At 31.9% G+C, this 13,894-nt stretch overlaps 2 protein-coding genes across 2 annotated transcripts; one reads left to right on the top strand and one right to left on the bottom strand.

Moving 5' to 3' along the window:
• Positions 1–1,126: 1,126 nt before the first annotated feature.
• On the top strand, positions 1,127–1,997 carry LOC133701142 (brassinosteroid-responsive RING protein 1-like). Its single transcript, XM_062124963.1, has one exon. The coding sequence runs from the start codon at positions 1,227–1,229 to the stop codon at positions 1,743–1,745; it is 519 nt and encodes a 172-aa protein (XP_061980947.1). The 5' UTR covers positions 1,127–1,226; the 3' UTR covers positions 1,746–1,997.
• A 2,740-nt stretch (positions 1,998–4,737) lies between these two features.
• LOC133700590 (uncharacterized) lies at positions 4,738–8,886 on the bottom strand. The gene is made up of 8 exons (XM_062124159.1): positions 8,633–8,886; positions 8,506–8,527; positions 6,438–6,494; positions 6,270–6,351; positions 5,605–5,700; positions 5,383–5,507; positions 5,262–5,280; positions 4,738–5,173 (listed from the first exon to the last, which is right to left on the bottom strand). Exons 1-8 carry the CDS (start codon positions 8,730–8,732, stop codon positions 4,925–4,927), a joined length of 750 nt encoding a protein of 249 aa, XP_061980143.1. The 5' UTR covers positions 8,733–8,886; the 3' UTR covers positions 4,738–4,924.
• Positions 8,887–13,894: the final 5,008 nt, after the last annotated feature.

Genomic DNA, 13,894 nt, shown 5'->3' with positions numbered 1-13,894 from the left:
GCACCAAATATGACCCCCACAAGGCGCCATGACTACTTGATATTTCCATTTGATTTGGTGTTCCTTTAATGCATATCTAGTTTGTTTTGTGGGCGATTGGTGGAGCCATTGCCCACTTCATGTCTAGGACATTTCATCAATGTGTGCCTCACTCCTCCCGTTTTGGCCCATTACTTGATTATTGAAGATTCCTGATGAATTTTCGTCCCCCCTAATCTATCCAAGAGTTGAATTAGTTAATCTTATCAAGGTGAAATGTAATTGTCAACGAAGGTTCATGTTTAGACATTGGATAGAGCCATTAATTAGCCATTACTTCCCAACAATTTCAAATGTGGGTCCTAAATTTGTTGGTGAAATGCTTATTTATTCAAATTACAAGTTTCTTAGTGCGTTTTTGGATTATGATGACAATCATCGTGGGAGTATATATATATATATAAATGATCCTAATCACCACGTCATGCATATCCTTGTATATAACTAGATTAATTACCCTAAATTCCATACGGTCATTAATTAACTTAATACTCCCAAATCAAAACCATTCCATGTGACATAATAATATATAGTGTACCAAACTAGAATAACTAGGTTTCATATACTTGACTGTTTAAAATAACTAGCTATATACGTATATATAGCAAATTAATACGTCAATTGATAAATTGTAAACTTAATGTCACGTATATTGGAGTTTTCTTTCATCAAGGTTTATGGAGGAAATCTTCTGAGTTTAATATTTGCTCTTATTTTTTTCAAAAAAAAAAAACTGTGGTGGAAGATCTTGAATGCTACATTAAAACTCAAGCAATATCGTGGATTATAGTTGATATTTTCCCTCTCGTTGACAGAAAAGTGTCTGTAGCTAATGCCCCTTCTAATTATGCAATGTTCATGGCTTGCACATATGGATAAATCCCAAAAGAGAGGCGTGCGAGGTTAACAACGAAAGAGCATTGGCGACAAACACGGGTAGCTATCCTGACATTTCCCTTTTACATTGCACCAAACACTCTAACCTTACCTCCCTTTAAAAAGACCCGAGGATAAGACACAAGTGAAATAATTTCTTATTTGGTAAAATCTAAAGTCACACAAGAACTCCTATAAAACCCAGCAAACTCCTCTCCCTCCACATCTCTCTTTATCTAACACAAACTCTCTCTCTCTCTCTCTCTCTCTCTCTCTCTCTGTGACATAAGAAGAAGCACAAGTAGAGCAGCATGGGTTTTCCTGTAGGCTATTCAGAAATAGTTCTCCCAAAACTCCTCCTCCACACACTTTCTTTCCTGGGTTTCATTAGAAAACTGATAAACACTCTCTTTCACTGCATAGGTCTCCCTGACTTTCTTGAACCGGGCATTTCTTCCTCTTCTTCAACTGAAAATACCCCCCCATTTCGTGTCCCTGACTTTCACAGTCACTCTGTTTCTGCCCTTCTGATACGCGAGATCCTTCCTGTTGTCAAGTTTTCGGAGCTTGTTGATCCTTCTGCTGATAGCTGTGCTGTTTGTCTGTACGAGTTTGAAGAGTCCGACGAGATCAGACGGCTTGCAAACTGTCGCCATATATTCCACAAATGCTGTTTGGACCGTTGGATGGGGTATGATCAGATAACTTGTCCACTTTGTAGGACACACGTTATTCCCGATGATATGCAAGAGAGTTTCAATGAAAGGCTATGGGCTGCTTCTGCTATTACTGATTTTTATGGGGAGTATTCACAAATCCCTGGCTTGTAGTAGATTTTATTTTAAGAAGAAAAGATAAGGAACAGAGATTTATTTTTTCCCTTTCTGTTTTGCCTCTGTTTTTTTGGGGGGTTGAGGTGAGTCTGGTTTGTAAATATACAAAAGTGGTTGGGTATAAAAAAAACAAAAAACAGAGAGAAAATCCAGGTGTTAGGATTAGGTTTTCTGTACATATAGATTTTGTTAATTTCCCTATCTATGGGTTGACGAGCTTCAATAATGGCAGTCCCATGCTTTCCTCCATATGTTTTCATTTACTTCCTTCTTATAATATGTATGGTCTCTAATTAACAACTGCTTTTAATTTGTATTCCGATTGAGATGTGTATCCTGACCACACATTTCAAGTGCAGACTTCCACCACTAGCTAGGTTAACTGGCCGTAGAGGTTGGCGTTCTCTTTTAATTTTTTTTCTTGTGGAGTTGTGGTAATGTGATGTCTTCTTTCTATCAATCTTGGTTTATTGGGCAGGTAATTCATGACATTCTGTACATATCAAGGGTATTATTATGCGTGGATGTGGAAATGTTTGTTCTCATGTTTTGGTTTCTTTTTTGCGTATCAGCTAGGTTTTTCAACCATAAAAAACAAGTCTTGGATGCTGCATTATTGATTTCTGCTACAAGTAGACAAAATAGAGGGTAGAACTAGACGTTAATATTATTTTTGTTGTTCACTGCAATTTGCATTGGATTTGGACTCTTTAAGTTTCAAAGATCGAGCCACTGTAATTAGGACTAGCTGATATGGGCATCAATTATCACTGTATCTTACTGTCTTTCGCTTTACATTTCTTGAAAGGAAAGTTTAGAGTCACCTTCACAGACCAACCAAGTAAGTGTGCGTTTAAGCACACCATATATATATATATATATATATATATATATATATATATATATATATATATATATATCTTGATCTTATCCAATCCCTAATAGAACATATAGAAGCATGAAAATGATTATGTGTGCCTTAAGGAACCTTTTCAAACCATGTTTTAAGGATCCTTTTCAGCATTTTTCTTTTCCTAGGATATTTCTGGTGAGCAGTTGCTTTCTTCTTTTCTTTCCTTTTGTCTCTCTTTACCTTTGTTTCTTTCTTTCTTGTCCTCTTTAATTTTAAAGAGGCCATTTGAGAAACCCTCTCAAAAGCTCCAAGGAGCCTTCCAAGCTAAAAGTCTTGGAAGAATTGTGTGCATTGGTTAATTTCTAACGATTGTTTTTGGGACTTTTACTGTCCAAGTGTTGAGATAAATAACTGCAGATTTATGACATAACTTGTAATGTTCAAGAGCAGCAGGAGGGAGTTCTTATTCCTTGTGCAATTCATAGTGGATCTCCTCATAAAGATAAGAGAGAGAATTTTTAAAGCACTTGTATATATTTTCTTGCCGATCGATACAACATCAAATACCAATACTATTATGAATTTTTTAATTATAAAAGAAAGTTTTAACCTCAGATAGTGGCAAATTATTACATATTTAGCTCGCTAGTTTCTCCAGGTTCCAATAGATTTTTAAATAACCAGACATCCAATCGAAGTTTCTAAGAATTAGTTAATGATTGTTGAATAATTAGTTTTAAATTAATCAGTGATGGAGTATATATTGTTGATTAATTAGTTGAATCAGAAGTTACTAAGAATTAATTAAAAACTGTTGGGAAATTAGTTTTATATTAATTAATGATGGAATATTATTGATTAGTTGAATCCTAAGTTACTAAAATTTTGTTTCAAGTGACTAAAGAGACGTGTGACAACCATTCATGACGTTTACAAATCCATGTGAATAGTTTTTTTTATATTGGGATTGTTGTTATTTTTTAAAGTATTTTTTATTTAAAAATATATTAAAATAATAATTTTTTAATTTATTTTTAACATTAATATATTAAAATAATTTAAAAACATAAAAAATATTTTAAAATAAATAAAATATAAGAATTTTTTAATTTTTTTTAAATACTTTAAAAACACAAAAAGAAACAAACTTGAATTACGAGCCTACAACCACCTTCGTTTATATGATTTAAAAATGAAGTTTAAATGGAAATGAGATGTTAAGATTACAGAGGAGACAACTCAAAACATATTTATAAACCTAAAATACCTCTTTTCTTTTTTGAAAATTAATAAAAAAAAAAGTTCTTTTGATTTTTCATTTTAAAAATATTTTTGAAAATTCAATTTTTTTATATATATTCAAATTGTTTTAATAAGAGCATATTTAGGAGGAGGGTATATTTAGTAGGAGGGTGAAGGGGGTGAACATTTGCCCTTGAAACTATTTACCTCATTTATTAATACCTGGTGTGAGCTTAGAGGAAGAGAAAAATCTCAAAAGAACGTGTTCGGTAGTATTACTTTATTTGAACAAGAAAAATAGAAAAAAAGTAATATGAATTTTGTGTTTAAATACAATATATTTACAAATTGAGAAGAGAAGATCAAATATCAACCAATTTCTCCACTTTCTCTCAAAATGTCATATATACAAATTGATAACTCACTTTTTTTCTCTCAAATTAATCGAACAAGATCAAATGAAACCGCAGGCTCTCCTCAAACTCAATAAAAAGTCTTATAGATGGTGTTTTCCATTCACACAAATTAACCTTAAAGTTTGGTATAGATTAAAAGATTTTTTATTCCCATATGAACAAAAAGTTTTGGACAATTACTTTAACATTTAATTAATCATGGTGGAAAATGTATATATTGAAATTAATAAGATATATATCTTATATATCTTATTAATTTTCTGCTACGAATCAAAATATTGAAATTTTCTCACACGTCTTGGAAGGCTTTGGTACGTACGTACTTAAATTTTCTCATATTCCATATCTCATTTCCTTTTTTGGTGCGGGAACATGATAAACAAAGATTGGAATTTTCCAACTAGGATGGTGCAAACATGGTGCACGAAGAGCAATAACAAATATGAGTTTGGTTATATAGAGAATGATTATAACATGGTGCACGAATAACAATCATTCTCATATTCATTAAAAGTTATATTATATATTAATCAATATATAATAAAAGATATTTGTTTCCCAGACACAACTCAGAGGTTCCAACTTTTCATCACCTCCAAACCAATACTAGCCACAATAAAATGTTTGTCTGAGATTGCACGACAACATTTATCACAGTGAAAAGATCACTTTGGATAGCCAGATGGTGGATAAGCAGGGGGTGGGTAATTAGATGGAGGATAACCTGCTACGGGGTAGCCTTGGTGGGGCTGTGGTGGATAACCATAGGGTTGTCCGTATGTTTGAGGTGCGTATCCAACTGAGGGAGGAATTGGCTGATCAATGCGTGACATCTGCTGAACAGGGGGCACTGCCATCACCGGTTGTGGCCCAAACATGCCGTCTCTTTTGTCCATTTCAATCTTGTGTTGTGTCTGAAAAACTTACCCAGTTAGCATAGTTGATTTGACGTCATTCAAAAAACCAGTATTTTATGAGGTGTTTTGTGGATCAACAACATACCTGCATACAAGCACAAACCCTGGCCAGAGGGAAAAATAATGAAACAGCAGAATCAGTGAGAAAGTTGGAAGCCAATTGGGTTGAACGCATTCAATATTAAGATATGGGTGTAAATACTTACGTGCAGTACACCATATCAGCCAAACAAGATAGCAACTGGGAAGCCTCTTGAATTTCTTCACTTCCAACAATCATTGCAACTATAGAAAATATGCATGCAATTTGTTGGAGGCAGAACATAAAACCCTGAATAGGAACAGGCAACATGTTTAAACAATTGCAGATAAGCAAAGATATTATGTATGCTTATTTGAGAGAGAGATTGGGAGGAGCACGAGCATACAATAATGCAATTATCACATCTTGTAGTTTGAATGTTGAATTCATCTTGCAACATAAAGCGAGTAGAGGCCACTGAATTTCCAAAGCAAAGGAATACCTGGGAATTCAAAACAAACTGGGGTTAGTAATAAAATAACTACAGGAATGTGTTTTAATGGCAGGCATAACGTATGTTACTATTTAAAACCATAAAACCAACTAAAACTGATGGTCCACTTTCTTTGTAGATAATTTCAATACAATATCTGGCAGTTTTAAGATAAAATATGTCCCACTGTTGTGAGTATAAAAGCATGTCAGGAACCATCTAGAGTTCCTATCCATGAGGAAGCATCTTCTACAGTAATTTGACCAAACTAAATGGAGGAAGATAAACATTTTTCTGTTTATCAGGAATCAACAAAAGAACTTTAGATGAAAGATACCCATAAATTGGGGTATACCTATACAATTGATGTACATCTTAATCTGAAATCACCCCAAATGTCATGAGGAAATGAATCTAGCATGCCACCATATGCTAGCTAAGTTCAGAAAAAAAAAAAAAAAAATAGCCTGTAACATTCAGTACTGCATTCTGCTATAAAACTTCTAGAGACGAGTCAAAGTCTTATTTTGATATAAACAGAATATAACAATCTCTCTTAAAAACAAACTACTCCCTACCTCTGTGGCAAGACAAAGTTCAGGGCACCGACTTTCACCACACCTGCCACTACAAGGCATGTAACCAGCACAACAAACGTACCTGTGACCAACAAGATGGCAGATCATTCAAAAAAGAATATAACAATCTCTCTTAAACATTGTATGAGAATCAAAAGCATCGATTACCTTGACATGTCATTGTAAAGTGCTCGTTTGCGGAGCAAGTATGATACACATGGCCCACTACAAAAGAATGGAGGAGAATTAGCTGCATTGTGATTTAAGAAAATCCAGAAATTATTTAAAGGTGAAAATGTGTGCATAATATGACAACATTACAATTCATAAATATATCATGAATGAAAAAGGTGCTATCAAGAACCGCAATTTTAAAAGAGTACGAAAACAAGTAAAAAAATTACATCAGAATTGAATGTGCAATTTGAGGGGTGGCAATGGATTGATGAGTCTGATTTTGCCTCACCCATCTCTGAATCAGAACATCTATCACCCAACTCTGACTCTAACCAGATCAGATAAGGTCGAGAGGAAAATTTTCCACCTAGCAGATACTCCACCCAAGTCAATCCATTTTTTTTAAAAAATCAATTTTTTACAAATAAAATCCATGAATCATAAAACCATCAAATATAGTTTAAACTTCAAATCCATAAATACAATCATTAAAATCCTCCATAAAAATAATATTCCATGCATTACATTAAAAATTTAAAATAATTTTTAAAAAAACTATATGTTTTTTATAAAAAAACAGTAAACAAACTAGGTAAGGTCGGGTCTAGGCCCCGGTTGGGTGAAGCCCTCACCAGCCCCCAACTTCGAATCTGATCAAATTAGGTTGGATTTTATCTGACTTGGATCAAACCAGATAAAATCCAACCGGACTGATCAGGTGACACCGAATATCCACTGGATTAGGTGAAATTGTCATCCAAAATAATAATAAACCAAAGTTTCAACAGTACTCAATCACCTCACAGACCTATATGTTACAAGAAACATAAGCAGCAATCTGGAATAGAATACCTTTTCAAGCTTCATATCTAAATAAAATATTTTGAAACAATCAATTTGCTTTTCTTCAATCAGGGGAGGAAGTGAATTTCATGCAACAATTTTGAGGGGACACAATAGAACAGACCAAAAAATGTTATTGTTGACATTTCAATCTTGAAAATCTATTTTGATGCTAATTATTGAATTTCAAGAAATTTTTCTATGGTAAAATAACATCTCACATAGCTACAGCCAAAGACCATAATATTTTTAGGCAAACAATCCAATGAACTGATAAAGTATAGAGCCAAAACATGTTAAGAAAGAACTCTATAAAAAGACCTGCAATTCTGCCCACCTCATGAACTTGTGCTATCTAACAACGCGACAACAAATCCCTCTCACCTAACCCAGCTAACATTTTTGCTCCCCTCTTCCTTCCCATGTCCTGATGAGAATTCTCCCACTAAGAATCGTTGTAAAGCATATGGCAAGCATAGGCCACAAAAGACATGTAATATAGATGCGTGAGAAGAAAAGGAAAAGGAGCATAAGATATCAGAGCATTCATAGCATGGATAGATCAATGCATATGTCCATGAAAAAAGAATCTCTGGGACATGAAATAAACCAAGACGACAATAAAAGGACAACAGAATGTGGGTATGAATCAAAGTGAAAGGCATAGCAACTTTTGGATTGATTGAAATAAAGCCTCGCAGAGCTAAATTGTTTGAAACTACAATTCCTGGACATGGGTGGAAGGCACCATCTAACGAGAGCATGCAAAAGCACCATTCAATCAAAAGCAGTTAAAATGATACGATGTGGACAATCAAATTCCAAGCAATCCATGTCGATTTATTAAAATCTGAAAATATCTCGGAAATGGGAATAATAACTTGAGTTAACAAAGGAGAATGAGTATAAGAGTAAATTTAATACTTCAATACAGTGAAAAAACTCTAAAGAGTGAAAAAGAAGATATAAATTGCAGACTTAAAGAAGATCACAACTAGGAAAAAAACAGTAGAACTAAAGCATATAAAGCTATCCTGCCAAAGGATCAAAATCACCCAGTTTTGAACAAAAGCAATGGCACTGAATCAGAATCAATGCCATATTATTCCAAGTCAAGAAACCACAAAAACCCTACGAAACTTAAAGGAGTGTAAATGAAAAAACAAGCAGATCTATATTTCAAAGCAAATAAATAATTAGATCAAGGAGCACTCACCACCAAAAAGCCAAGCAGCAATCTGAGCATTAGAAAAATACAAAAAATCAGCATCAGACCCCCAAATACTTAACACAAAGCTCACAACTTTTTACAAAATAAGATTGCAAAAATACTAATTTCTTACATGGGGCATCAGCTTTAATGGTGCCCATTAAATCAGTGTGCCAGAGATTTCTATAGTTCTGTCGTAACTGCATCTTGTCCAAGTGCTCCTGAGAAGCCATGGTGTTCTAAGATCTCTCTCAAAGACACCAATTTAATTCTTGTTGTAGACACAGGAATTCAACCAAGACACTAACTTTACTAATGAAAGCCCCTTCTTCTTCTTCTTCTTTAATGGAAGAGGATGTTTCTTAAGGAAGCTTCTTTCTTGTTGCCCTTTCAATTTAAAATTTAAAGAAGAGAGAAGAAACGATGACTTCCAAGCGGAGACCCACGCCCACGTGTCCACTTGGTGAAAATTTAAAAAATTTAAATAAGAGTAAATAATAAAATATGGTATAATTTGATTGGTTTCCTGGGTAGATTTGGAAGGATATTTGGTGATTGTGATAGTTATGGTTTAAATTGTTTTATATTTAGAAATATATTAAAGTAATGTATTTTTATTTTTTTAAAATTTACATATTAAAACAATTTAAAAATATAAAAAAAATAAAAAATTAGACCGACTGTATTTCCAAACATTTCCTTAACCCCACGTGTTCTATAAATGTACTTGCTTGATTATTTTTTTTAAAGAAAGAAAAACAATTAACTGCAACCCGACTCCATTAAAAACTGGATTTGTTTTATATTTAGGACATAAACAGAAAGCGTACATTACAAGTTACGACAACGATTACAATATAAACCAAGACAACAGGCACTTTATTCATGGAATATTGTTCCCTTACCTCTGTCGATGTCACTGTTTTCCTTTTATTTTAACCATCAAATTTTATTTGTTTTTTTGTTATGTTGAAAGTGTTTTATTTATTGAGATTTTTTTTTCATATGCTCTTCCATATGCAAAATGTTTGAGAATATTCTAACATTCAATTATAAATTAATTAAGAAAATTAAAAGAAAAGGAATCAAACAAGAAAGGGAAAGAAAGTATATTGTTCAAGAGACAAAAAAAAAAAAAAACATTGGTTCATGCATCTCAATTTACACATATTTTATCCTTAGTTTTAAGATTTTATGTTTTGATTCTTTTTTTTTTCATGTTTTAGTGCTGAAGTGTTGAGAGATGAGAAAAAAAAAACAATAGAAAAATAAAAGAAGAGAAAAAAAAGTTCACCAACATATTTTAACCATAAAAAAATTGATTTTAATATTTATGAGTTCGTTTTTATGAAGAGAAGTTCCATTGAAATGATTTAAATTCTTTTACCTTGTCAAAAAAGTAGATTGATAGTCGGGGAAGTTATTTTTACTTAATTTAATTTTATATTTTTAAATCGACTAGAAAGAGTTTTTGAATTAGAATATATTTAATGGGTTTTTATATTGTTTTTTAAGAATTTACAAGTAAAAATAAGTTAAAAATATAGGTTTTTAAAGTTTAAAAACTTGAACCATAGCTTTCTAACCACCACATATGAATAAAATCTAATCCAATAAATAACATGATATCTATCTTATTTTAAAAATTATAATAAATGACATGTTACTCATCCTTTGAAAAACAAATTTCAGGCATGCATGACCTAGCCTTGTTAGCCTTGCATGCAGAGGCTTTTTGTATTTTTACAGGCATGCTGGCCCATCCTTTTAGGCCGAGGCATTTGTCTTCTTTTTATGTTTCTCATTTATGTTTTTAGTTTATATTTTTTATTTTAAAATAAAATTCAATGTAAAAAATTATTTAAAATATTATCTAAATTCACCGTAGTTTCAAGATAAAGTTATAGCTTGTAATGGTAGTTTCAACAATTACTTTGTAAATTATTATATATAAACCTAATATAAAATTTTTTAAAAACAAATATGCTCATGAATATTAAATAATAACAAAATATCTTTTTTTGTTGTTTTTATTATAATATTTTTACATAATTGCTTAGATTAATTAATCTTTTATTTGTTTTCCTTCTGTTGCAAAGAATTGTCGAGTCTTGATTTTTTTTGCTTTTCAGATTATAATATGCTTTTTTATAAATAAAAAAAACATGTTTTTTCAAAAATAAAAAAGTAATGTGCAAGTAAGGAAATGGTGTTTTTATTGAAGAGATATATTTTTTTTCTCCTTAATTAAAATGATTGAATTTTTTACGATAATTTATTTTAAGTATCTTTAATTTTATTAAGAAAAAATATTTTTGTCAAAAAAAAATAATCAAATAAGAAAAGGAAAGTTCACATGATAAAATATATTTTTTCTTCCTAATTTAAGTCGTTTTATTTCTTACTAATATCTATTTTAATTTCCACACAACTAAATAAAAATAAAAATTTAAAATATCATGTGACATCATGTAGAAAAAAACTAGTTCTAGCAAAATATATTGATGTTGCATAACTTAACTGCCTTTAACAAAATATATGTTTTGTAATGTGAAAAGGAAATTTCACCTAATAAAATTTATTTTTTCTCTATAATTTAAGTTGTTCTCTTTCTTACAAATATATATTTTAATTGCAACGTAAATAAATAAAAATAGATTTTTAAAACTATTCCGTGACATCGCACACAAAAAAACTAGTTTTAGCAAAAGCAACACGCACAAAATCACCCTCTAGAATTGCTTTCAGGCCTCCATAAGAAGAATGCCCAAACTGATCACTTCTCCTAATTCTAAGCTCTTAAATTGGTCAAACTGTTTTTGTTCAGAAGAAATTGAGAAAAAACTTGGGACAAAAATTGAGTTTTCTATGGGTTGCGATCTTAAGCCGAATGGTGGGGGCTCGAATATAGACTTCGTATGTGAGAGTGATTGTTCCTGGAAAAATAAGTTCATAGTGAAACAGGCCAGAAATCCTCTAATACTTCAATTAATAAGTGTAAAAGAATAAATAATGAAAAAGAGAGATGACAGAAAATTTATGTGTTCTTGAAGTGTTGAAGAATTATTTAGTGTAGAATGAAATTGTTTAATATTTATATTTACCTGATAATTTAAATTTAAAATATTTATAAACCTTGAATATATCAACTTATTTTATACAACATAGAGACTGATGTTATAGTTAGTGTAATGCCTTTGAGTGCATTGCCTTCTATCTTACTCTGCATGAGACATGCAGAAGTCCTATACATTTTGCCAACATTCATGGTCATTTCTAGCCCGTTTGGGCTAGGCCCAAATATATATATATATATATATATATATATATATATATATATATATATATATATATATATCACTGTATCATTACTTTCATTTAAAATATGAGAAACTCGACGCTCCCATTCTTGTTTAAGAAGCATATAATGCCCTTAGTGATAGCATAGACATTAGAAACATCCAAAATTTGCCCTAATGGCCTCCTAGAAACCGGTCTCAACCATAGCCTTTCTATAATCCGAGGACCAAAGCAATTTTAAGTGATGTAGAAGTTTTGAATTGTCTGATAAGGATATAATAGAATTGAATTATGTGGAAAGTTTATAGATATATTTATGGATCTATGTGAGATAAATCTAAACCTAAAAAAATATTGATTGTGTCAAATGATTTATATGATCAAAAAACTTATAATTTTTTCTTCAATCATTAAATTACATTTAAATTAGATCGATATATTCTACAAGCTTTATTCTATTGGGAAGCCAACGTTCCCCATAGATTCATTTTAGAAAGATATTTAAATATTCTATTGGGAAGCCAACGTTCCCCATAGATTCATTTTAGAAAGATATTTAAATTAGACTTAAAAGATTTTGTTTTATGATTTTTCTATTTAATTTTAAATTTTTAGTTTTAATTTTTTAAAATTATTTTTCTTATAAAAATCTTGATTTTTTTTCTTTTAAGTTCGGTTTCTGAATTTAAAGGATTTTAATTTTCTTTAAAGAGTTAGACAACTAGAGAATAATTATTAGACAATAAAATGAATAGTTAAGGTTTTATTCGTGTTCAGGTAGAGGTTGAGTTTTAGGCGTGGAATCATTAAAAAACTAAAAAGAATAAAAAAAAATTAGTTTTTAAGTTGAATTTTGTACTAATTAATTGTACCCAATCACAACTTCAGTCATAAAAACTAAAACAAACACCCTAACCAATAAACAATCCACCTTTGATTATAATTTTCCTTCTTTTTACTCTGTGATTTAAAAAAATAAAAATCATGTCATAAGCCACGATGAGATCTATGAAAGCATTGTCCAAGGGATGCTGTACTTTTGCCATCCATTACTTCGCTGTCATGCGCTCGCCAGATAATCCAGCAAGTGCGCACATGAACAGACACGTATTCTTTTCACAAGGGTGATGAAGACATTACTCCCAAGCCACACACTCCTAGCCGACTGACAATCACGCAGCAAAAGCAACATATCTTCACGTCCATGTCCACATCTAGCACTGCCAAGCTATTTACCAGAGAAAAAATGTATGCTTCTGGTGTAAATTTAGCTTCCAAAATGCATCTCCAATTCAAATTTTTATTGCATGGACAAGGAACCTTAGTCAAGTAAGTATCCCCTGACTTGATAGTATATTTACCAGATGAAGACTCCTCCCACTTCAAACAATCCTTAGTGTTGGCCCATCTAGCTAGGAAGAGGAACTGCTGTAATTATGTCTTCAAAATACTCTGGGTACTGAGTTTGAAGAACTGAAAAATCTCAAGTTTGCTGAGGTGAAAAAAGGTCAGCCACCTTCATGGATTAATCTTGTGGATGAATATCATGCACCAGACGGCTAAGAGGAAAACCCCCAGCCCAATGATCAGACCAAGGGAAAACACTACTGCCATCACCAATCCGCCAAGAAAAACTCTCTCAAGAAATGAAAAGCTTTCAAGATGGCCCGCCAGGTTGTGGAGATATTAACCTTGGGAGTATACGTTAAAAGATTAGAGACTCTTTTAGTATCTGGCCTCCATCATCTTAACCCAAGGCTTACTATCAGAAACAATATTCAACCAGAAAAGCTTGCCGCCCTCAATCCCGATCCACAACTTCTCAGTTCAACAAGTGAATTCTATAGGTTTACGATTTTTTCATGTAAAACTATTTATCATTTCTCTCTTCTTCTTTTTTTTTTTCAAGTCGGGGATATCCTTTTCTTCCTAGCGCTTTGTTATGCAGTACTAGTATCAACTCAACATTGCTCAAGATTATTCATCAGGTTGATTTCTAAGATAGCCACATACAAACTCATCTCCGACACTTTATTTTAGAGGTTATCAACCTCAATGATATTGACTTTAACATTTCTTCGTTTCTTAAGGTTGT

This window comes from Populus nigra, chromosome 8 (assembly GCF_951802175.1).
Source record: "Populus nigra chromosome 8, ddPopNigr1.1, whole genome shotgun sequence".
Lineage (NCBI taxonomy): Eukaryota > Viridiplantae > Streptophyta > Magnoliopsida > Malpighiales > Salicaceae > Populus > Populus nigra.
This window is presented reverse-complemented; position numbering and strand designations above follow the sequence as displayed.

Bases quoted from the DNA above. Each gene is read 5' to 3' on its own strand.
- LOC133701142 (XM_062124963.1), top strand. From the start codon at position 1,227: ATGGGTTTTCCTGTAGGCTATTCAGAAATAGTTCTCCCAAAACTCCTC.
- LOC133700590 (XM_062124159.1), bottom strand. From the start codon at position 8,732: ATGGCTTCTCAGGAGCACTTGGACAAGATGCAGTTACGACAGAACTAT. The intron at 8,528-8,632 runs GTAAGAAATTAG...TCTAATGCTCAG, and splicing joins CATTAAAGCTGATGCCCCAT to ATTGCTGCTTGGCTTTTTGG. The intron at 5,508-5,604 runs GTATGCTCGTGC...GTTCCTATTCAG, and splicing joins GATGTGATAATTGCATTATT to GGTTTTATGTTCTGCCTCCA.